Below are 24,638 nucleotides of genomic sequence, written 5' to 3'. Positions count from 1 at the left end.
TTAGGGCCGCCCCTCACCGCAGCTTCTCATCCCCTCGATCCCCCCCCAGGCCTTCACCGAGCTGCAGGCCAAGGTGATAGACACGCAGCAGAAGGTGAAGCTGGCCGACATCCAGATCGAGCAGCTGAGCAAGACGAAGAAGCACGCCCACCTCACCGACACGGAGGTCATGATGCTGGTGGACGAGACCCGCATGTACGAGGGCGTGGGCAGAATGTGAGTAGCTGCCCCTGGGCCTCCAAGCCCCCTGGGTGCCAGACCGGGCCCTTGCCCGGGTAGACCTGGCTTCTGTAGGGAGGTTGCAGCCCTGGGCACAGGGAGACCTCCCCAGCCTTGCTGTCTAAGAGGCCTAGGCAGGAGGCTCTTCCTTTTACAAAGAACACGGCAGTTTTCTCTCAGCGTGTTTGTTTGTTTAATTTTCCTCACTGCCTTTCATTTTCAGTTCCAGCAATCCACCTGGGAACACAGCGAGGCTTACTGGGATTTGTCTCTTGGAGTTAGCTACACGCTGCCTTGAAGAAGGGCTGTATAATGTCATGGGCTTCGTGTGGTTTTGCTTGCTGGCTGTGCTTCTGGCTCTAGGAAGCTTGTAGTCTAGACTAGTGGAGCAGTGTTCTAATGACAAACAGCATTTTTGAGACGACTCTCACAAATCTGTCCAGCTTTGGTCGTTTCACATATAGTTTATACCGGACTCCTTGAAAACCCCTGTGCACAGTTCATGTGCTCAGGGCTTTGCTTGTGCAAATGTTCTGCAGAAATGCCCCTTGCAGTGCTATGCCAGGGAGTGGATCTAATGGGTGTTACCTGGATTTTCTTAAACCCTTGGAAGTGAGTATAAAGCTTGTGTGGGTCGTCCCAGCACACTGATAAAGATATGCTTCTGTGTGTTGGGTGGCTGTCGAAAGAAACACCTTAAACCAGAAGTAACGTGTTTTGATTTAATTTTTACAGTGCGTTTCTGTTTGACATCAGCAGCCTCTGAGAGAACACCATGCAAAGTGTCTTCAAATCTAAAGCATGTGCTTACTAGATGTCTGTGTTTCTGGTTTGAGAATACTGTGATTTTCCTCTTGTGTCTTCTGTGAGTTGGGTAACAGTGATGACTCTGCTCAGCTTGGCATGTGGTTGTGCAAAGCACTGAATCTACTCTGACTGCTGCCAAAAGGGGCGATTGTATCGGCCTCTTCCCCACCCGGTGTTTTGTGTCAAAGTGGATGATCACAGGGCTGAGGGGTGAGCCAGGTCAGACTACAAGTGCCCTGATCCCTCGCACCATGCAGTCTCCAGGCTGAGTTGTGGGGAGGGGGCAGGATCAGGGAGCCAGGAATGGTGTGTAGTTCACCTTTTGCTGCAGGTTTTCAGATGAAATTGTAACCAAGCTGATGGAAGTATTTAATATGGCAGAGTCCCCTTCTTGGCTACCAGTAAATAAACTTTTCCACATAGGTGTAGTAAATATTGGGTTTGTGTGGAGATGGTGGGGACTGGTACCTTAAAAGGAGATAGATTTTGGTCCCTTGCGAGAGGTGACTGTTTTGATCCGGGCAGGCTTGTAGGCACAGCAAACACTCCTGCTTGGAGTAGTCACGAGATGACTTGTAAGGGTTTCTTCTGTTTGGTTTTGTCACAGAGCAGACAGGTGGAGAGTAGAAGATAATTCTAGAGTCAACATTTTTTTTTTTTTAAAGCTTTTTGTAAAATCCAGACGTACAGAAAGCTTCTCCTGTGTGGGAGAATTCCCTCAGTGTGAGTGTATTGGTCTTTATCATAAAGCAATCCCACCTGTGAATTGGGTGTGGGTACCAGGTAGTGGTTTGGCGCTGGCTGGAATGCGATGTCCGGCTTTCTGCTTCTGCCTCCCACTTTAGAGCAGAAGACATCTGCCTTCTTTGTGTCCTAAGCCATTTACACTCTCTCTGTGAGCAGCAGCTGTGGGGGTGACAGGCTTTTGGGGAGTTGTCTTTAGCTTGTTTCGTGACCAGACAGGGCGGCTTCGGCACGGCGGGCAGCTTGTGCTCCTCAGGGATGGCAGAGGCGCCATCAGAAAAATATTTGCATTATGATAATATTTAAAAGACGGACTTTTCATGGTCTCTGTTGTACTAGTCGCTATGCAAATATAGATTAAGAGAGTGCTCTTCTTCTGAATGCTACTCAGTCAGTCTTATTTTTATTTTTTTTCTTCTGCTTTAGCTTGCTAGGATATTTCTGAGCCCTCTGCCTGGTCTGGCCATGGGGCTAAAGGCTGCCTCACCAATTTGCAGTGATGCTCTGGTTTGATCTGTGTCACTCTCTAGCGTGAAAAACATGCACCAAGGACATGAGGCACTTCCTGGAGCCCACTCCAACCTGTAGTAGAAATTTCATCTGGGCTTTTAGCAAAGCAGGCTCAAGTAGCCCTGGAGCAGGACTTAAAATCTCAGGGCAGCCCAGCATCTCGTGTTCCACTGGAGACCAAAGGAGGTGGTCATTATGGTTCTGGACAGAAAAGCCACGTTCTGTGAAGTGGAATTCTAGAGCTTTGTTAGCTTCACTGGCTTGCACAGACATGGGAGTTCAGCCACCAAGGGGATATTTATGATGTCTCAGTTTCTTTTGCATAGTCTAGCATGCAGATGTTAGAGCTGTAGCGAGTGTCAGTTATGCAAAAAGGGTCGAGATCTGCATCAGTGTTAACTGGTTATTGATGCTTTTCTGACAGCTTGCTGGAATAGCTAAATCCTTTGAAATGTTTTTTCTTCTGTAACTCATTTAATTTGCTACTTAGAGTTTGGCTTCTGGTAGAGTTTCTCTGGTTTTTTCTCCGGCTTTGGTGGTTTGGGATGTGTGCAGGGAGCTAGTCCACACACTTCTGTAGGATGAGATACTCCAGGTCTTCGTGGAATTTAAAGACTTGAGGAACTGCACTGATGTGCTGCATCCGGAGAGGAAGCCTGCTTGCTTTGGTGCTTGCTTCTGCACTACTTGGAAAGCAGTTGTGTGGTTTTTCTTCTCTGAACCGTATCTTCATTCTCCTTCCTGTACCACTGGTGGATATGAAAGTCCATCTGTTGTTCCTCAACTCGGTTTCTCTTCTTTTTTTTTTTCTTTTTTTTTTTTTTTTTTTTTTTTTTTTTTTTTTTTTTAAATTCTTTTGTTTTTTCCCAACTCCGTCTTTCTTTTTTTTTTTTTTTTTTTTTTTTTTTTTTTTTTTTTCTTTTTTTTTTTTTAAATATTGTAGTGTATATAACACGCAGAGGCCTTACTGGCTTCTGCGTTTGGGGCTCAGTTTACTTGTGCTATAGCTATTTTTGGTTCAACACAAGAAATGTCAGTGCCACATAGTATGAGATGATGAACTGCTGTGTACTGTACATGTCCGTGAGGCTGGGATATCATCTGAGTGGTGGCATCTTGCCAAATACATTTTGATTCTGTTACTTCATACTCTTTGGAAAGGCCTGTTACGTAGCCTGAGACAACTACTGCTCTGCTGGACTTCTGCTTAAGTTATTTGTGAACCGATATCATCAAATTGCTTTGAGAACTATGCAGGAAGTTTAAGCTTCAGAATGCTGTCTGAATATTTCAGACTTTTCCCCTTATGTTCTTTTAACCCATAACCTGAATGAGATGCTTATTTACAGAAGAAAAATGTTTGGCACTTGTTCTAGGCACAGTGAGGGGAACACTGTGGTTTTTCATGTCATGCCAGAATAGATAGTCAGTTTTGGTTTGATACTGCTCTATCATCAGTTTGCTTCTACGACACATGGGAGAACACTTACAAAAATTAAATATAAGAAAGTAAAATTCAAGTAGATACAACTTGATGTTCAAGGTTTTCTGCAAGTATAGTATGTTATTACAGCTGTGCCCATGAAATGACTCTGTGAATTTAGTATTTTATGAGCACAACTGCAATAACATGATTTTGCCTTTGAATTTTTTTTCTTAAGAGCAGATTTTTCGTGGCTGAGCCTTATACAAACAAAACCTGAGAGAGGATTAAATGTTCTTAATCATTCCTGGGATTTAAATGCAGTCCTACTTTTACTGTGATTCCTGATTTTGTTTGAAAAGGAGACATCATAAATCATTTTCAGCTCTTTGCTGAATCCCTGAAGACAGCACTTGCTGTTGCACCTCACTCGATCCAGCTGCAGGAGCTGCCTTTTTACTCTGTGTGTGTAGGAGCTTGGTGTTCGATTCCAGTAACACACATCACCACAGGCTACGGTGGCTGTACTGTCCTTCCCGCTCACATTTCAAAAAAAAATACAAACCCTCACAAAGGGCTGAAGGACACACAAGGCTTAATCTTTCTGGTTGAGTTACTAACTATAGGCTGCTCTGTGAAATCTGAGTGGCCACTCCACTGCTCATCTCTGTGGGTGAGGCTGCGTGCGGAGCTCAGTGCCGAAGCCCAGCTGCTGAGAAGCCGACAGGTGCTGTGGTGCTTAACTGAATCCCAGGGACAAGCATGTTGGTCTCAATCTCTGGTCAATATGTAGCTGATAAACTTGAAGCTTCTCTATGTAGCTACTGGAAAAGGGAAGTTTTTTATTTTCTGTGAGAAGTCTAGTGTGTCTAGTAAGTACAGTCAGGCACTGAACTGAGAAGGACGCACAGTTTGTGTCCAGCTGCTTGACCGCTGTTTATGCTTGATGTTGAACAGGACAGGGCTGCTGGGAGATGGCAGGTGAGGAGTCAAAGGCTATGTGGAGTGACACTTGTGCATAAACCGAAAGGGTTTCCATCACCCAGTTGGTTTTTCACTTTGGGATTTTTCTTGGTTTTGAACTACTCACTGTTGTTGCAGCCAGAACAACGTTCTTTGCAGTGTTATGTGCAAGTGGGCTGATAAAAGTTTGCAAGATCTTTGGAGAGAGTTTTCACGGAAAGAAAAAATCAAAATGACACAGGGGGGCACACGGTGGTGGGCTGTAGAGGTGCCTTTGCCTTGAGCAGTGAATTAAGGGGCAGCAGTTGATTGTCATCCTCTTCCTGGCTGATGAGAAGGGTGAGAGGAACACAGCTGCTCTCTGGGCTTCATGGTTCACCACTGGGATACTGGGAGTCTGCACTCCTGGATTCTGTTCCAGGTCAGAAAGGAAGCTTGTTCTCTTCGGCACAGGCTCCTTTTCCAACTTGACTTCTTCTGACTTCTCAAATTCACTCCCCTCTCAGCCTTCCTCCACTTACAGCCTTCCTCCACTTAGTTCTTGATCGTATTCCTGCTGCCCTAGGCTGTGCATTTGTAATCTCCTGGATATCTTGGTCCAGTTATAGCTCTCCTGCCCTGCTGCTCTACAGTATTTCTCCAGGCAACACTGAAAGGTCAGAGAAGAAAAGATTTCCATGGCTTGCATGCAAGATGTATATCTTCTTAGTTCTATGAAACAGCTGCATTTCTTTGGAAAATCAGCTTTAGACAGAGAACTGGCATAGAGTGGACATATCTGAGGAGTCGGTGTTTTGTCCAGCATATAAGCAGCAGAAAAAAGGGTCTTTACATTAAAAGTAATAGCCAATTTAAAAGAATAGGTGTTTTAATAGCCCTACTTGAAATAAACCTGTTGGTTATAGTACCCCCACTTACTCCCTGTGCATTGTGATAGAAGATTAGTGATACAGCTTTTACTTGCTGCTTGTCTCCCTTCTCCTTGGAGATATTTAAGTCTTTAGGAACATTGTTCTGTTGACTAGGAGTATGACATTCAAACAAATGTCTTCTGTTCGTTCTTTCTTTATCCCTAACTTTTTTCCCCTGCCTGTTATCTGGATGGTACAGAGGAAGCAGCTACCTGAGCAAACGTAAAAGAGATGAAATATAAACCAAGAAGATAAGGGTCAGAGCAGAGACAAACTATTCATGCAGACTGCTGTTGTTGCCAGAGACAAGTTTGTTCTGCTGTGATCCAGGGACAATGTGCTGTCACGTCAGCGCCAGAGCCTTCAAGAAGTATCGTGCTTGCAGGGCAGCATTTTGGAGGTCAGACCGTTGTGGGGAGCAAGGGCTGCCATAAGGCACTTTCGTTTTGTCCCTGCCTCCCAAGAGAGGAAATCTAGGGTCTCTTGCAAATGCGACCCAGTACAAATGCAGTGTTGCCTCAGTGGTAGGGAGTTCTCTTTGGATACGTTGGACAAGTCTGAAGTGTTTTAGGGAGCTTGAACTGCTCCTGCTTTTGTGGCTTGGTGTGCCGACTGACACTGCAAAAAATTATGGCTGTTATCTCTGAAGTTCTCCAAGCACTTAAGATGCTACTCTGATTTTCTGAAGCCGCAAGGAGCTTCCATTTATTTTAATATTCAGTGAATTTAAGGTACTGTGTTTGGAGTCTTTTCCCCCGTTTCCTAAAGGAAATACTGAGTCCTAGAGCACTTCTTGCAGAAGTTAGAGCTGTTTCTTTGGTTTATCCTGGGCAACTTAAATTTGACTTTCCTTGGCAGAGGAGACTGGCCAATCCCTGGACTGGAGAGAGTCCCTGTGGTGTCCCTGGATACCCAGCCTGTGGGGCTGGGTGTGACTTGGTACCCCACAGCTGTCGGGTGGAGATGCCCAGCGTCAGCCCCTAGTCTGACGTGTGTGAGTTTAATTCATGACCCCTACATTAAAACATGGAAGTAAAACACGAGGAAAGCAGTCCTGTGGGATGAGATCTCTATTTTACACAAGTTTAATACAGAGATACAAGAACCAAAGTGCTGAACTCAGGAATGCTACAACTGCTGTCTTGAATTTTTATTTTTGTTTTTTTCCAAAACAATTTGCTGAATTAACAGAATGCTTCAGCCAGTTTAAAAAAAAACCAAAGCAAAAAAAAACCACCAGGCTTTCTGGGAAGAAATGATTTTCCAAAGCAACATCCAGCTTTTTTGGTCCACAAACACTGGTTCTAAAAAGTTTATTCTTACTGATGAGGAAACAACAGTGTGATTGTTTCAGTGCTAGCTGATTTAACTGTAGCATCCAGAAATATCTCTGTGTTTGCGTTATGCTTGAATTCATTTGACTGGGTTATCTTTGCATCCACTTCTGAGATGTTTGCTGTGTTTCTCCCTTTGGTGCTTTGCAGTAGCAGGATTTGTGATGTGCAGACGCCAAGGCTGTGCTGTTTAACAGCCACAACCGATAGCTGGGTTTTCCTCCTCGCTTAGCGTTTCAAAGGTCTCTTCCTGGGAAGGGCACAAAGCATTTTTATTTTCTTTTCCTTGCAACTGTGGATGGATTTGCTTTGCTTTTCAAAAAAGATATATGCTGATTTTGGTGGATTTCCTGTATAGGTTCTTAGTGAAGGGCTTGTGCTGAGAAAAGGAGTCGTAAGTTTGCCTCTGAGAGTAGAGGAGTCTGTTTTCTTCTGTTTCCCTAGATGCATTTACACGATGCATATTGGGGTTTTGGGTTTTGATGTGGCTTTTTAAATATTTTTTTTTAAATGTTCTTCCTTAGGAATTTGTGGAGAATTCTTCAAAATATAGGAGACTTTAGAAATGGGTCTGGACTTCCCACTGTCAGAAAAATTGTTTTTGTTTTCTGCTGCTTGTCACTCTCAACTATGGTACAGCCAGACTGCAAAAAAAATCTATATGAAGCGCATTTGCTAGTAAGCGTGCTCTAGTCATTTGAGTTTCCTTTGCTTAAACAGGCTACATTGTAAAAAATTACACTGAAGCCAGATTAGAAGATGAAACTGCTATACTAAGGATATAGTGAGGAAAACCTAGTCATGGAATTTTCACCTCCATGAACTGCAGTCACATTTCCACATGATTTGAAGCTTAAATGTATTAATTCCTGTATGATAGAGAAGAGGCATTAGCTTGCCTTTTTTAAAAAAATAATTCCATTTATATCAATTGAGCCTTCAAAAAGAATCAATGATGTTTTTTAAAAGCAGACCACAGTGCTATTTTATTATTTTGGGTTGTGCTATATTTAATACACTCTTTGAGGTATATTCCAGCTTTCTTTTTTTAAAGAACTAAGCATGAACAATGGTATAAATCTACCATCTAGTTAAGTGTCTGGCAATGCAGAAACTGCTGTTTGCAAGCTGTGTTACTATCTTGGCTCGAGGTAATGTAATATGCTGTAGCTATTGACAGACCCCCTGGAAAAAAAAGAAAGAAAAAAAAGTGAAAACTCAATGTAAACATGGCCTGAAGTTCAGCACAAGCCCCGCTGCCCCTTAGCAGGGTGGGATGGATGTGTTGGGCCCATCCCTGGAGAGGTTTGGTGGAGCAACCGATGTGGCGCTTGTCGTTCTTTTCCCTGAGCTCCTTAAAGTAAATAGGTTTATGGCTTTACCAGTGTTCATCAGAGTAAAAGTTGCCCTCGTTGTGGCCTACATAAGATGCGGTTTGGATCGCTTCCAGCGCCGCTGATCCCTCTCTTGGGGCTGTCAAGCGGGGTTTGCCCAGGTTCCCCTGCCCACGGGGCTGCAACCCGCGTCCCCTTCCCAAACAGTTCCTGCTGCGTGCCCACCTCTCTGAGGGCAGCAGTAAAACGACACGGGAACTATAAACGGCTGCTCCTGGAATGTGTTCATATATAATCCTCCCAATATAAGCTGCAGGATTTGTTTTTGCTTCAAGATATGTGCTGCATTGGCGGGGGGGAGGGGATGAATAGTTAGGGTTGGCTATATTGAGGGTGACCCAGTGAGGTGACTGACCGCTGAAATAAAAAACAAACGTAGGAGAAGCTTCAGCTTATCTGTTCCAACTCCATCTGTTTCTGAAGAAGGTCTAGTTAAGGCACGTGATCTGTTGAATGGGAAATTCAAAAACAGACTGAAAAATGTGAAACCCTTACACATGAAGGGTGGCAGCACAAACTGTAATTAGTAATGATTTTCTTTTTAAAATTTTTTTAATGTTGCTTCCTTGTGTTGTTTGGAACTGGGTAATTCATCTAGAATGACTAAAACTGGTATTTACTGGTGTCTGAACAGTTACCTGTTAGATCTGTGCAGGGAATGATTTACAGAGGCGTGAGCAGACCCTGTGAGAGTGGAAGGATGCTTACAACTCTGCACAGCCAGCTCCTGCTCAACCACACTAGATTGCTTGGGATCAGCTCGTTGGAATCTTCTCTTCCATTGGCTTTGAACACTACTTAAAATGCAGTAATCCCCTGCTGAGTATGCTCAAAGCTTGAACAGCAGTGCAAGTTCGGAATTAAAAAGCGTCTTTAAATAGATAAGGGCATGACTGGGCTTAGCCCAACTTTTCTCATGGAATAGTCTAATGAAAACGCTTGGTTTCAAGGAGCAGGGTATTCCATGTAAATGACTATGTTGTGTTATAGCACAGCATGTTACATTTTTTATAAATGCAATAAACATGTCAAAATAACGCCACAGCTTTGTACAAAGTTGTTAATTTTCCTTTTACTACCTTAAGTTTTTGCAGAGCGTTTCCAAAATGCAATGGGAACTGTGAAGGTGAGGTTACACTGACCCTTTGTGTGAGCTGAGAGATAGGCTAAACGGAGTTTTAGATCTGCTATTCATTATTATTCCGGCAAGATAGCACTGGAGCGTTCCCACCTGTAAAATTGTCTCTCTCTGACAGGGGGCTGCGTATCCGTCTGGGGCAGGAGAGAAGCGGAGGCTTGCCCTGGTTCCCGGTGCAGGTTTTTGCAGTGAACTGCCTGGACCCAAGAAGGAAGAGCTGCTTTGCAAGTGGCAGCAGGGAGCCCTGTGCCCTGCTGTGTGGTTCCTTCCATCCTGGTTTTCATACTTTGCTGCCTCTTGCCCCAGCAAGCTGTGCAGCAGAACCGTGCTCCCTAACCAGCACGGGAAGGGGAGAGAGGGCTCGTGGCCGGGACGGATTCCTCCACTGAAAGCTTCAGGCGTAAAGGTTGAAAGTTGTTTGCAGTTGCAAGTAATTGAAAATAGGGGTTCTTAATGGAAAACCTAAACTATGAGCATCACTGGTACTCCACCTTTAATAACTTTAATGACCTGTATGTCATAATGAAGAATGCTGAACAAACATCTCCATAACCTCATTCGTTAAGAGACAAATCTTTCAGTATCTAATATTATGTCTTAAAGTCAAGTAAACAGTACATTTTGGTGCAAACAGACTGAGTTATGGAATTACTTACACTGTAGGGACATCACTGTGGGTGTGTACGTGTGACACAAAGGAGCAGACAGATGATGAAGTTGACAGCGTTGCTGACCAGCCTGCCTAGAGCCTCAAAACCATTATGGACCAGGGCATGAGGGAGAGCTGTATAAACACTGAACAACTGGGCACCATAGCTAGAAATTTATAATTGGGAGGGGATAAGAGATCCCTTCAGAAGGAAGCAAGCAGTGGGTCTCAGAGAGACTATATAAACCACTTTCTCTGACCTTAGAGAAACAAAAATCCCGATATGGAGCTAGCAGAGGGAGGAAAATAGAAACAAGTGGGAATATTTAGAGTGAGGTTTCTCTTTCAGTTCCCTTGTGCTCTATTTTTGTTCCTCGTATTGCACTGGAGGACTGGCAGTCACTGGGAGACCACAGCACACAGGCACAGCCCATCCGCAAATGCTTCGCTGGTACCGAGCTGCTCTTGTTGGCAGCTCAAGTTTGGCTGGACATTGCTGTCCTTGAGGACCCTGCTCCTCTATAGCTTTCTTTTCTAATTTTCTTTATTTTGTATTGGGTTTGTACCTCACTGGACATTGGGAAAAAATGCTCAATAATCTGGATTAGGGCAAATTCTGCTCTGCTTTTACTAGCCACTCCCTTTGCAATGGATGACCTAAAGAGATGCAGTGACCTTGTCCGTTCTGACCCAGATATTTCTGGTGTTACAACAGTCAGAAAGTTCCTGTGTGAAGAGATGATTATTACAAAGCTTTGTAATTGCCACTGTGGTGCTGAATGTTTTTCTGAATCATTGTTTCATGTCTGATAGCGTAGGTGGTGTGTTTGAGAGATCTCCTGGTGTGTGCTGTGACACTTCACTGAGCAAAGGTAGATGCCAGTGAACTCAGCTGGAAGAGGATTTGGGTTGCCACCTGTCCTCTAGCAGTACTTAGAAGCCATCCCAATTCAACGTCCAAAGTCCTGGAGCTTGGAGCCTCCTATGGTGGACTCCAGGGTGGTGTGTGGAGGTAGCTCTTCGGTGCTGTCCTGTGCCAAAGGGCTGGTGTTAGTCACGTCATCCGCCAAGCTCAGTGTCACGGTAAGGAAAGTGGCTTCTCAGCTCTGTGACGTGGTGACTCTGCTGTGGGGCCGGTCCTGAGGTGGTGGTGTCCCTCCAGGCAGCGAATGGGGTTCACGTGTTTGAAAGGTTTGTTCACAGACTCGCTCAGGGAAGAGCTAGCTCCTCCTGTGGTTCCTTTGTGAGCTTAAAAATTTGTAAATAAAATAACCACATTTAGCTAAAACCAGACAGCAGAATGACACTACTTTTCTTTTTCTTCAGCTTGGTGAGGAAAAAAGAAATAAAATAATCAAGTCAGTGTTTTACATAAGGTAATTGGAAGAATGAAATCCAGATTAAATTTAAACTCCAGTTTATTACAGGTGCCCTGCAGCACCTTTTTACCTAATGAGCAGAACAAGCTTCTGCTTTTTCCAAGTGCTGCCGTAAACCACATGATTTCCTTAGGTAAAAGCTTTGGCCAAGATCTCCATAACGCGTGTACTCCAAGCCAGAAGCTAAAACACCGAGGAGTTTTTTGAGTCCTTCTGATGTTGAAAAGCGAAGCCACAGATTGAGTTAACTCTGGATGTGGGTTTATACCTTCAACTTCGACAGCTTACGGTGGCAGCACTTGTGTACTTTAGGCTGTGGGCTCAGTGGTCGTGCTTCGGGGAGTTAAAATGGGTGGCTTGAAGCTGGTAATGGTGAAGACCTTCCGAAGGATGTTGCTGGCCAAGCTGTTTGATCTGGTTTTTGGCCAAGCATGTGAATGGATGCAGGTTCCAGCCCGCTATATTATTGCAAATAAACTGGGGACAGTTAATTTGTGCCCAGCTGCCCACATAAGCCTCGTCAGTGCTAACTTCGGCCGGCCAGTTTTAATTTGCTGCGGTGTGTCTGCCAGAGCATTGCAGGAGGGTGAGAGGCAGGGAGGATATTTTCCCCGATGACTGCTGTTGACATTTGCAGAATAGAAGTGAAGTCAGCCACTTATTTGTTCAAATGTTTTAGTGCCTGTAGTGGTTCTGAGCCAGCCGGGATTGCTCAGTGCCTCAAGCCCGCAGGGAGCTTCCCAGCTGCAGCGTGGGGAGAGTTGATCAAGCTGTGCTGGTGTTTGACTTTGTTTCTTAGACCAGGGACATCAGTGAGATAGAAATGCTTGGTCTTGTACAGTTTGGGGAAGCAAATGGGAAGGTGTTCTGTTCTTTGCTGTCCCCACAAAAAAAGGAAATAATTAAGGAAATGTTCATATACACACACAAGCTTGGGGAAGCTGTGACATGGGAAAGGGCTGATGGCTTTGTTTATTGAGGGCATCCTCCAGCTTTGATTTTTCACTAGTGGCAGCTACTGCAGAAGCAAGACAAGATTTTTAGTCTTCGCCCCAAAAATCTTCAGGGTAGGGGTGCATGAAGGCTCACGTTTATTTCTTTTAGTATTGCTGCGTCGGAGTGACATGGTTGCCGGTGGTTCTGAAAAGTAGCTCCTCTCTGGATGGATCCAGGCTCTGTGTCCAATAGCAATGTAAATAACTTCCCTTTCCTAGAAGTGCGGTCATGGGCTTGATGTTTACAGGACTGAGCGTAACCTGCATTTTATTTCAGCAGCCTGATGCATGCTGGCACCTGAAAACATTACCAGGGTGTGAACGTGGGTTGTGGAGGCACCTGAGAGAAAGAGAGGATTGAGTGAGCTGTGCTGTGAAGAACAGGAGCAGACATGGACATGAGCAACAAGCGTGAGCTGACACCGAGAAGAAATCAGGAGAGATTTGAGAAAATTGCGACAGAAAAGTTATGGCGGAAGTTACTGTAGAAGAGAGGAGGTGAAGTGGAACGGGGGAGAGAAGCGAGACAAGGAGGAGGAAGCAATTGCTATGTGCAGTTAATAGAGGCAGTGAAGAGAGTTTTAATTGGAAACCTGTTGTCATTAACCACGGTTCTGCTCCCTTGCATTTCAGGAATGCATGTGGCAGGTAGTTTTCCTTTTGGCTGTTGCGCTGCTGATGTAGAGTGTGCTGGGATTCGAGCCAAGCGGCAGATCTGCATTTGTGTTTACCAGGCCCTGCGCAAGCATGTTAATAATGTCATTTGTCACGGGAGATGGCACTACAAACTGATTTCAGATTTTTCTGTAGCAGACGGGGAATGTGTGCTGCTTCTGCCCCGTCTAAAGCTGCTCATTTTAACTCTTCAAGCATGAGCTCTTGTCACCTGGCAGGAAGACGTTGACCCTAGTTGGTGCTGCAGGGAGACCTTGACCTCGTTGGTATGACCCGTGGAGGCTCCTTCTAAATCCCCTGGGGGACTTTCTAAGTAAGGAAGGGGCGAATCTGCAGCCTGTACATTCTTTATGTCTGGAAGGATGAAAAACAGACATGGAGGGTTCCTAAAATTCATTTGAACTTAGTTGTCCTTTGCTTCTTTGAGGGATACCAGTGCCATGTGCTGGAGAGCTGCTTAGGGTGCTGGTGCTCCTTCAGAGGCTCTTCTGAGCAAGTTGGGCAGGACTGCTGTGACCGAGATGCTATGGATGCAGCTTTCAGATCCCTTTGGCAACTAAAAAATGGGACAAGTGGAAAACAGTGGCTGCAATTTCAGTTAAAAATGACCGCTTCCCACCCCACAGAAAAACCCTCTGAATGTAGGAAGCACAGGAGTTGGGAGCTTGTGTGGGTGCGTGGTGAAGCCAAGCCCTGAGCAGTGGGAGCTGTGAGAGCACAAGTAAAGGCAGGAGTACCATGGCCGTGTGTTTCTGGTGGAAGTGCCTGGCTCTTTATCATCAAATCACAGAAGGGCTGGGGTTGGAAGGGACCTTCACAGACCATCCACTCCAACTGCCTGCCATGGGCAGGGACATCTTTTGTTAAGTCGGGTTGCTCGAAGCCCTGTCCAACTTGACTTTGAACCCTCCAAGGATGGGACATCCAGAGCTTCTCTGGGCAACCTGTCTCATTGCTTCACCATCCTCATCATAAAATGTCTCTTCAGTCTAACCCAGCCCTCTTGCACTTTAAAACTGTTGCCCCTTGTCCTGTCACTCCAGGCCCTGGTTAAAAGTGTCTCCCCATCTTTCCTGTAAGCCCCTTTTATATACCAAAAGACTGTGGTAAAGTCTTCCTGGAGCATTCTCTTCTCCAGGCTGAACACTCCCAGCTCTCTCAGCCTTTCTCTGTAGAAAGCTTTGTTTTTATCATGCAGATTTGTTTAGCTTGTGGGCACTAATATGGTTACGTGTGGCTTTTACCCATTGCAAGAGGCTTCCCTGACTATGTTCCCTCAACCAGTTTAGATCCCTTTGGAAGGGAATGGGATGGCAGACTCCCCTCGCTAGCCATGCGCAAGAACTGCTTTCGGATCATGCAAGGACAGTGAAGGGTAGAGGCAGATCTGTGCACGTCTGTTTTCTTCCTCCCAAATCGTGAGTGAGATTAGCGAGCAAGCCCTCGAGGCCAGCCTGGTGGTTTTGTGAGCTGTCAGTGCAGTTCAGCCACTGTCCAGAATGCGCGTGTTGATCCTTTGCAGAGGTCGCTGTAGTTTCTTCAGTGTGCAGCTGAGGGTACCACAGATGTAAAAATTATCCAACAGTTGTCTGTCTTCTTTTTCACTTGTAGGTTTATTCTTCAGTCTAAAGGAGTGATTCATAATCAGCTCTTAGAAAAACAGAGAATAGCTGAAGAGAAAATTAAGGAATTAGAGGTAAGTTTTTGGCAAGTAATGATGATGAAAATGGAACACTGAATGCTGTTTGCTACCTCACTTGTTTTTATCTGGTACTTTTCGTTGAGGATTGTAACTAGGTGAAATATAGCACTTGTTACAAGTAACCTACAAATAAATAATGTCATTTGGTTTCTTTGCTAGATCTATGACCCCAGTAGGAGTTGATTGTTTGCTCTCTGTCCTGACGTGAAAAAGGGAGGGTGAGGGATTCAAATAAGGTTATTAGGAATAAGGTTTATAATCAGTAAAAGGATGTTTGTGTTGTTATATGCAGCAGTACTATGGATATTACCAGTGTACTCTGGCTCAGGACAATTGCACAAATTCATGGAAGAGAAGTCCATTGAGAATTACCAAATATGTAGAAATGGCATCCTGCTCAGGAAGTCCCTGAGCTAAAAATGCCTGGAGGCTGGGAAAATAGGAGGAGGAAGTACCGTGTACGCCTGCCCTGTCCTTACGCTCTGCTCTTGGCATCTGCTTGTGGCTGCTGCTGAAGATCAGGCCTAGGGGGAGGTGGGACTTTGTTTTGACGATGTGGTCAGAGCCCTTCTGTGTTTTTATGTTTATCTGGTTGCAGTATTCAAGGCAGAAAAGAATATCTAGGAAATATAAAGCAGTATCTGCGCAAGTTCCAATGTTCAAACAAGTTATCTGGTGAATCTTGACTATCTTCTAGTTGCTACATGTACAGCTTACAGTTCTTTGGAGAAGATGTTCAAAATGTACTTTTCCAAGGCCGTTAGTGTATTTTTTTTTTCTTAATGACCCTATAGTACAAAACCCTGTTCCTTATTTTTTTGGAGAATGACAGAGAAAGCAGATTGATTTGTGTCAGGCTGCTTACCTGTTAGTGTTTTGGTGAAAGTCGGTGTGGAGACCGGCTCAGGAATGGGAAGCTGGTGCTCAAACCCATGCAGTTCTGTCTCTGTTGTCTCCTACTTACCATAAAGCAGAAGTAGAGTTTGTTTATTTTTATTTCCTTCTTAAAACTCAGCTTGCCCGGGGAGCTGTGGGGCAGGCACATCACCCTATGTTGTTGCCTGGAGTGTTTTCTGTGCTAGATACTAAGGGGGTGTTTTTCATTTCAGGCCATGAGAACTTTTTCTGCACAGGAAAGTTCTCTGTGGATAGGCTCCATACTGAAGGCGGTGTTAACGCAGACAAGGCATGGGTTATTTTTTATGATTGTGTGATAAAAGTCCTTGTATCCTGGCTACTCTGGAGCCATCCCAGGTGCCAGTGGCTTTACTTTGAGACAACCGTGCAACTGGGGTTGGAGAATTTCACAGCAGCACGTCTGGCTTTGGAAGGGGTTGGAGCGTGGTTGATGGCCTCTGCTTACAAGCTGCCCATCGGGACCCTTTCTGCTGTGTCCGTTGGGCTGTGGTCGGCTTTTCTGGCTACTGTGCCCTTCAGCTGTGCATTTCAGTTTCTTCCTGTTCCTGGTAGAGAATGATCTTACCTCCTGAACTTTTCGATCGGTGAGTTCAGCAGAATGGATGGAATTCCCCCCAAATTATAACCTTTGCCATTCTTACACAAAGCCTCAAAGCTGGCTGCTTTGCAGATCTGTTTTTCTGCCTCACAGCTCCCTGTTGCTTGAATCTCTGGTTATGGCCATCGATTGGAGTTCCCAGCTGAGTGACTGTCGCAAAAGGTGGTAGGAGTGGAAGGGCGGTTGCCACATGGGTTGGTTTTTCTTTTTAATCATCAATAGTAGAGCTTAGATTGCCAAAACTTTCAACAGCTTGTTTTAAGGGAACATTCAAGTCCATCTTTCAAATACTCTGCTTCCAGCTGGCTGGCCGTTTTGTGAAAATGATTTTCCCTAGGCTTGGGATTCCTCATGGAAGAGGTCAAGCTTTAAGACTGACAACTGCTGGAAACTGAGATTTCAGGGGAAATACCTGGGTCCAAGTCAGAGAGCACTTATCACAGGAGTAGGGGATTTTGTGTCCTGAAAACAAGTTGTGACAGAAGCAGGAAAGAATGTGAAACTTTGTGACCTTGTGGTCACAGTGGAAGACTGCATGGTTGTAAAATAAATATTAAACCAAGATGGGTTAAAACTTCGCTCCATCTGTTATTAAAACTGGAAGGATTTTAAAGCTTAGGTTTATATTTTACATTGTTAACTACCTTAGTACTTACTCACATTTCTCACTTGGCATAGTTGAATCAAGCTGGTCAGAGTAATCTTCCAGTATCCATACCTGGGGCTGATCTGGTTACTCATGTAACATGAACTTGAGCCAATTACGCCTTGCTGTTACGAACCTATTGCCAAGGGGTTGTGAAATGTGCATTTCTGATAGAAGCCTGAATTTGAGAAACGCTCTTGGTGCTAGCGTGGTGCTGTTTGCAGAGGAGTGCAGCACAGAAGGCTGGGTTTGCTCTTCTGTAAGTCCATCCAGCTGTGTAGCAAGGAGAGCTCCTGAGTGCTCTCTGTTCATGAAAACGTGGGCTTTAACCTGCTGCAGAGATGTGAGCTGGGTTTCCTGCCCTTGACAGCTGTCAGAGCGAACTCTGAAAACAGTGAGAGGTTTCACATCTGGTTTGAGAGCTTCTTTTCGCCTCCCTCTGGTAGCCTCCCTTGCCGTGCGTGACTGCAGTTTCTTTCCCTCACTCCCCTCTCTTGGGTTCCCCCACCTTTTTCAGAAAAAATCAATGTGATACCATTAGTTTGGTCGTCTCTGCTGCTCACTGTGTGGCAAAGGAGCGAGGAGAACCAGACCTGTCTTTGTACAGGGCTGTGAAAACAGGGCTTGGCTGGAAGATGTGTTGGATGTACTTAGGGAGAGGAACTGTGTTCTGAGGACACCGAAGGGGTCTGCACGTGTACGAGGAGGCCTGTCAGTTACTTGGCAGAAAAAGCAAGCTAGCTTTACCCTTCTTGTTAAAGCTAAGGTACGACTGTGAATATATATAAAAATATATTGCGATCTTAACTTTACAACTTGTATATAATCCTTTGGAATGCAAAGAGACTGCCCGGGCTTGCTGGCAAAATACCTGGGCTTGATTAAAGGCTCTGCCAGTGTGATTTACAAAAACCTGCTTGAATCTTGTGGAGATCAATGGCACAGGCTCCCTCGCATGCTGGCATGGGAAGTGTCCTGCTTAGCAGCAGCAATTGAATTTTTCCAGTCCTGATACTATCAAATTCTTGTTGTGTTTCACAGTACAAGGGGTATGTGTTAAATCTATTTTGAAAGCATTCTAAAGGGATGAGCACAGACTCTTTTTAGCTCAGCAATGTTTATGCAGTATTAAGAGAAAAACCAAGTAATGTTTTTCTTCCCTTGTTTTTAAGGAAACATGATATGTGAGCGGTGGAACAATGCTTTGTTTCAGGAAATGTTATCCATTTCCATTGTAGGGTAGATGGACTCTGTTTTTAAATGTGGCATTTTAAAAAGAACAAACTCTATGATGTTATAAAGACATGGAAAATTGATTCTTTGGTAGGGGTGGAGAAAGTGATTATCACTGTGTGTTTTCTCTGATAGTATCTGATAGTCCCCTTCTCTCCTGCTATATTCAGCATGTTTAGTTGTCAGGCGTTGTCAGACTAAATTGCTAAAAATAACAAATAAGGGGGAGGCTCTGCTGGGCAGCTCTGTCTACAGTGTGCCACTGAATTTAGCTCCTTTGTGAAAAGGGCAAAAGGAACCTGCAGCTTTCTGGCTGAATTGGATTTTGGTTTTAAACTCTGATCACAACAATGTGGTGTGCTTGTTTCCCAGGCAGTTTTTTCTTACGTGTCTGGGAGACTGAAAGTTTACTGCTGCAGGATAAAGGGTTGCTTGTTTTCTTCTCCATCTGCTGGAGCCGAAAATGCGATCGGGAAGGCTATACCTAAGTGCTCTATTTCGAATTCAAAAATTCATCATGTGATCCCTAAAATGCCACGTCCAGTTGCCCTGTCTGACATAGAAAACTTCTTTGCTCTTGTTCACAGTGGAGAAATGCGTGCTCCGCTCTCAAAACACCGCTGTGCTCCACATGTAAAAGCTTAGGTAGTGTTGCAGGGCTCCTTCCTGGTAAAGTTAACGAGTGCCCGCACAGCAGTGCCTCCGGGCAAGCAGGAGCCAGAGGTGACAACAGACTTCTTCCCTGGCGCTGCCCGGACACAAATCTGCTTGTGCTGCGGCTTCCCTTTCTGTAATCTTCTTTCTTTAAAATGGCTTTGCCACAGCCCTGGGGTGCAGTGGTGGTGCCCCCTCTTCCCGTCGGCCAGGACGTCGCTGACGGTTGCCACAACAGTGTTTCTGTGCCCCGTGGGAACGAAGTTTTAAGCAGGCGAGGTGTGGCCGGGGAGAAACGCTGGAGCCTGGGAGGTGACGTTTTGCGAGCCGGTCCGGCTGGGACGGGCCTGCCTGACGTGGCCACGCGCCTCCGACGTGCTCCGGCAGCAGCTCCTTGGATGGTCCTTTCGGTTTTTGAAACCGTTAGCATGTACGCCAATTCCGAGGGTGTCTTTAATGATGTGCAAACAAGCCTCTTGAGATTCGCAGCGCGCTCGGCAGACCACGGAGCGACCATCAGAAAGTAGCGATTGTGAGGCCATTCCCACGTTAGACCAATTTCTCCCTGGGATTTACAGCTAGAAGCTCTCATCCCCTGGTTGGCTCAGGATAGGCCGATGCCCAGGAATGTGCGGTGGGCTTTTTAAATAAACAGGGGAAAATAAGGAATGCTCCTGTTTGCTTTGGAGAGGGGAAGCCTCAAGAGTAGCCCTCTGTGCTTTGGCCCAGAGCAGGTTTCACTTTGGGCGAGCGTGCTGTTCTCTCACTCCGTTGCTGGCAAACACGCACGTACTGAGGACGTGATTTTAAAAGCATGTCGTTGCAGAAGCTGCCCCTTGTCTAAATGTGTGCATAGACGAGGTCAGTCCCTGGCTTGGTTTCAGCCCTGTTGGCTTCATGGCCTGGTGGGCTCTGGGCCGGGCTGCCCGGCTCTTGGCGCCGCTCTTTGGACAGGAGCCGAGCCAGAGCCGCCCATGGGACCTGGGGGCTTGACTGCAGTCGCGATGGGCAAACAGGTACAAAACTCCTCTGGCCCAGATTGTTTGCAGCTTTGAGTAGTTGTTGGGAATAGATTGATTTTTGGTTTCATTTTCTGCATTTCCTTGTCCTGGAAGTTGGTGTGTTGTGGGATGGGTGTGGGTTTTGGGTTTGTTTTTCTGTTTGTTTCCCCTTCTGCTCCTGCAACTTTACAGTACCTGATCTTTGGGAATTCAGAGTGGTGATATCCTCTCCTCTTGCCCCTGAGTCACACCTTGGAGTTCCATTAACTCTCCCAGGCCATCTATGAGTTGAGTCTAGATGTTTTCTATGGTCAAAAGAAAGATAATAAATGCTTCCAGAGGGTCACTCCTTCCTAGAGATGATCTTCTCCTTCTGCTTGCTGTAGACAGGGACGCATGATGTGAGGACAGGGTGAGCCTAACGTGTGGGATCAGCATTTGGGCTCACAAAAACCTATTAGGAAGAAGCTGTGGGAGTTCTACAAATGATGGAGATTGGTGTGAAGTGAGCTGCAGAGCCTCATCAGCCCCACTGTGAGAAGAGATGGGTGATAGCCCTCACCTTGCATGGCTTTGGGTGTCCGAGGCAGCTACAGGGGTCTCTGCAGGTCCTTCTGAGCACAGACGTTTGGGCTTGGTGATGTTCCTGGGAAACGTGTTTCATCTTTACTGGCTTCTGAGTCTGCACCTTGGCTGAGGGCTTGCTCCTACTTTTCAGGCTGAAAGCCTTTTGAGGATCTGGCTGGTCCAGCCAAATCTTACTGCCAGCTGAGGAGCACCGCTCTGCCCTCCGCCACGATGCTTGGTTTGAAGAAGGGAGTAGCTGAAGCTCATTTATTTTGTTATCCTATAAGTATGGCTGTCTTCCCGGGAGGAGAATCTGCATTCTCGTTCCTGAGGTTTTTTTTGAAATGAAAAATACTCCAAGCAATGAGAAAAATGGACTTGAAAATAATAGAATGGTGAGAAGGTTGAGAGTGTAATGGACACAGCTAATGCTGTCGGGACAAAACCATTCTTTATGGAGAAGCCCTCTTGATGTTAGACTGGGCCATGCAGATTTAAGGTAAATAGTGGAGGAACTGGGGCATAACTAATGCAGCTCTAATTCTTTCTGTCCCCTAAACTGACTCTGTTGATGGTAATATGAATAACAGGCGTTAGTCCTTGCTTTCAAGGCTGTGATGAATCACTGTCTTAACTCATTTCTTTGTATTTAAAGCCTTACAGTCTGTTTCACTGACATCTGTCAAAAGTGAGGATAGCAAAAGGATTGTATTTTTACCACCTAACTTAATGTGTACTTTTATGCTGTTCCTCTTTTATCCATATCGCATCACCCCAGACAAGTGGAAGTTGGTTGTGTCGAGCTAGCACCCTGCAGCTTTAAAAGGGAGGAAATGCTCTTCAGTAATCACAGGAAAGGAGGTGTGTTTCTTTTAATACTCATTCTGATTCCTGCAGTAGATTTGTTAGATAAAGATCTAATAAGAGTATGTTCTGCTTTGGGAATTGCGTAAGAAGCTGTGTTAAGTAGTGCACAAGTCACTGGTTGCAAAACATGACGTTGTAATCTTTGAGGCATAGAAAGAAGGAATCATCACATTTAAGAGGGGATTCCCAGCTCTCCGCAAGGGTCTTCCGCTGCTTTAGACCTGGGATGGCTTATGAAAACTTGAACATTTTGCCAGGTTTTTGTGAAGAGTGACTGGGGGCAGTGCTGATTTTGGTGGAATGGTGTGTATTTATAACATCACGTGCGTATGAGTGTGCGATTACAAGGCTGGATCTTTCATTTGGAGCAATCATTCACAGCAACAAGTTTTCAAACTCTCAAATTTTTGCAAGCAACTGCTTAATTAGTGATTCTTTGTTAGTCTTCCCTGTACTGCAGACTGCAAAGTAAGCACACAAACCAGCTGAGAGGGCAAAGGCTTCATGAAGGGAGAACTGGAATTTGATGACTCTCTATTTTCACTATTCCCACCTTTATTTTTAGGTGGATAATTGTAGATTTTAAAAGTAGGAGAATAGTTAACATGGGTATTGATTGCTTCCTTTTAAATAATTTAGAAGTTAGTTAGAGAGTTGCTTTCCAAAAAAATATATCCTAGAACTTATTTTAGGATTTGGGGGGGTGGGGTAGCTCTGATTAAAAAAAAAAATCTGATGGAAAAAGCTTTTCAGGCAAAATTTGCCAGTATTCCTGCATTCCTTTGTAATTCAGGGGAAAGTGAAATATGGTACGTGTTAATAAAAAACCACTTCTGCTGCTGCTTCTAAGTGGGTTTGTCCATCCAGGAGCCTACATTTAGTCGTCTGGGTCTGAAAACGTTGCTTGTTTCCTCTGATTAGCATCAGGCTGCTTTTATGATTACACTGAAATCATTTCAACACGAAGTTGGTAGATAAGTCTGTCTTTGTCATTTTAAACCGGGGTCTGATTCATTGTCAAAGCTCTCCTTTGTGCTTATGGCTGCAGAAGTATCCAAAGCAATGAGCCGAGCTGGATGCGGGTCCCTCTCCAAATTCCTCCCTGCTTGAGTAATAGTTAGTCACAAAACCAGCGCCGCTGTCCTTGCCTTAGTCACCAGGCCCATGCAGTCGCTCCTCGCTGTCCTTTATGCCCCCAGCTCTGGGGAGGGGGATTATCTGTGCCCGATAAACCTCCGTTCTGCGCCCATCTCGCCTGGGGAGAACAGGAAACGATTATTTGGAGAGCGTGCTCCTGCGTGTAGGAGACCCGGCCCAGCCCTGAGTCAGCTTTACAAAGCCACACCTTGCTCCCCAGGTATGCAGGGAGGCAGTCACAGCTTCCTGCAGCCCCCACCGCTCCCTGGGTCACTCTTCTCCTCACCGCACGCCTCTTCCCAGCAGGGATGGGGCTGCTCTCGGCCTGCTGGGCAGCTGAGGTCAAGAGTGTCTGAACGAGCTGGGATGCTGCTTAGCTGGGAGCTTACGTCATCTTCATGATGCAGATTTGTCCAGTCTTTGAAATTCATGGAAGTACTTTTTCTTTTAAAATGGCCTTGTCTGGCCAGGATGGCAAGAGATGAAAGGTGTGGTGTGGTTTTGCAAAAGTCATATTGCTCGGAGGGATTCTGATGAGCTGGACTGGCTCTGCAGGACCACAGAAACCAAAGCACCGAGGTAGGGAACTTACTGCATTTTGCAAGAGGCAGTTGGGTGAGGAATGCTTCCACCAAAGCAAAACATGGGGATTTTCCCCTCCCGGAGTCCTCTGTGTTTGACCTGACTGCTGTTGTAAGTCTGGTTCAGGTGCAGTATCTGACGTGAAGCAACGCACCTCTGAAAACTGCTGTGAATGGGCAGTTTTGCCAGGAATCCCTAAAGGAATCCTCTGGGTAATACATTTCTGCTGCCATCTGCTGAATGGTTCCCAGTCAGCTTGCTTTTGTATTAGTTAACGTCAGACTAAGGGTGCCAGGCTTCACTGGAATAATCCCTCATTTCCTGGTCACAAGGAGCAGCTCCCTCCTCCTCTGCTGAAAACGCTGTCCCGGGGCCTGGGGCTGCTCTGGAGGCAGATTGTCCTGCTCATACCTCGTCCCTTCTGCTCTCAAAGGTGGCCTCCCTTGGGACCAAGTTGGAAAGCAGCAGGTGCTTTTCCAAACTTGCTGGTTTTCAGTGTGTTTTCCTCAGGGTTTCAAGGCACTGTGATAACGATGGCGAAGCCATGCTGGTGGTGCTGTAGGTAGGACTGATACGCGATGAAGGTGGATTTGCACCAGCAGTTCTTTAGGCAGGTGCTTGTAAAGATCCTCCTGAGTTGGGAAGTTGTGGTTTAACCCCAGCCAGGAGCTCAGTCCCACACAGCTGCTGGTGAGGTGGAGGAGAGAATTGGAAGGATAAAAGTGAGAAATCACATGGGTTGAGATAAAGGTGGTTTCATAGGTAAAGCAAAAGCCGCACCCACAAGAAAAACCAAACAAGGAATTCTTTCACCCTTTGCCGTGGGCAGGCAGGTGTTCAGCCATCTCCAGGAGAGCTGGGCTCTCTCGTGCTTGACAGTGACTTGAGAAGACAAACACCATGACTCCGAATGTCTCCCTTCCTTCTTCTCCCCCTCCACTTTATGCTGTCATGTGGTCTGGGATGTCCCTTGGGTCAGTTGGGGTCAGCTGTCCTGGCTGTGTCCCCTCCCAGCTCCTTGTGCACCCCCAGCCTCACTGGTGGTGTGAGAAGAGGAAAGGCTGTGACTCTGTGTGAGCTCTGCTCGGCAGTAACGAAAACATCTCTGTGTTATCAACACTGTTTTCAGCACAAATCCAAACCCCAGCCCCGTACCAGCTATGATGAACTCTCTCAGCCCAAACCAGCACACAAGTGCACTTGTTCCTTCTCCACTCTACTCCAGATGGCTTTGAAGTGGCCGAGGGTCCCCGTTAACCTTGTGGAAAGAATGGCTGGGGGAAAACCCAGGGATCTGAATCATCACTTCTCCTCTTAGGTCTGTGGCATCATCGTGCCGCTGTCAGCAGCTGCCATCAGGAGCCAGCTGGGCTCCGGTCCCGCTGTGGTTCACTCACTCTTGAGCAAACTCTAGGCAACTTCCTGAGAGCAATAACTCTGCCTGGACAGCGTCAAAGTGCGTCTAAATATTTGACGGTTGCTGTAGTGTGGTAATTCCCAGCGTGTACATGTGCCACGGTGCTGCTGCGCTGGGTGAGGACCGGTGCTGGGTGGACCTGTCAGGGCGTGGGGCTGCCTGCACACCCACCCCG

The 24,638-nt window shown here is 45.8% G+C and overlaps 1 protein-coding gene across 1 annotated transcript in view; it reads left to right on the top strand.

Moving 5' to 3' along the window:
- Positions 1-22: 22 nt before the first annotated feature.
- PFDN1 (prefoldin subunit 1) overlaps positions 23-24,638 on the top strand; it is a gene marked incomplete at its 5' end in the record, with an annotated part of 30,955 nt that continues 6,339 nt past the window's right edge. The window contains 2 exons of the mRNA XM_009869737.1: positions 23-216; positions 14,753-14,837. Coding sequence (XP_009868039.1) covers positions 23-216; positions 14,753-14,837 — 279 coding nt within the window. The remainder of the gene's footprint in view (positions 217-14,752; positions 14,838-24,638) is intronic.

The sequence above is a fragment of the Apaloderma vittatum genome, unplaced genomic scaffold, assembly GCF_000703405.1.
Source record: "Apaloderma vittatum isolate BGI_N311 unplaced genomic scaffold, ASM70340v1 scaffold27385, whole genome shotgun sequence".
NCBI classification, from domain to species: Eukaryota; Metazoa; Chordata; class Aves; order Trogoniformes; family Trogonidae; genus Apaloderma; species Apaloderma vittatum.
This window is presented reverse-complemented; position numbering and strand designations above follow the sequence as displayed.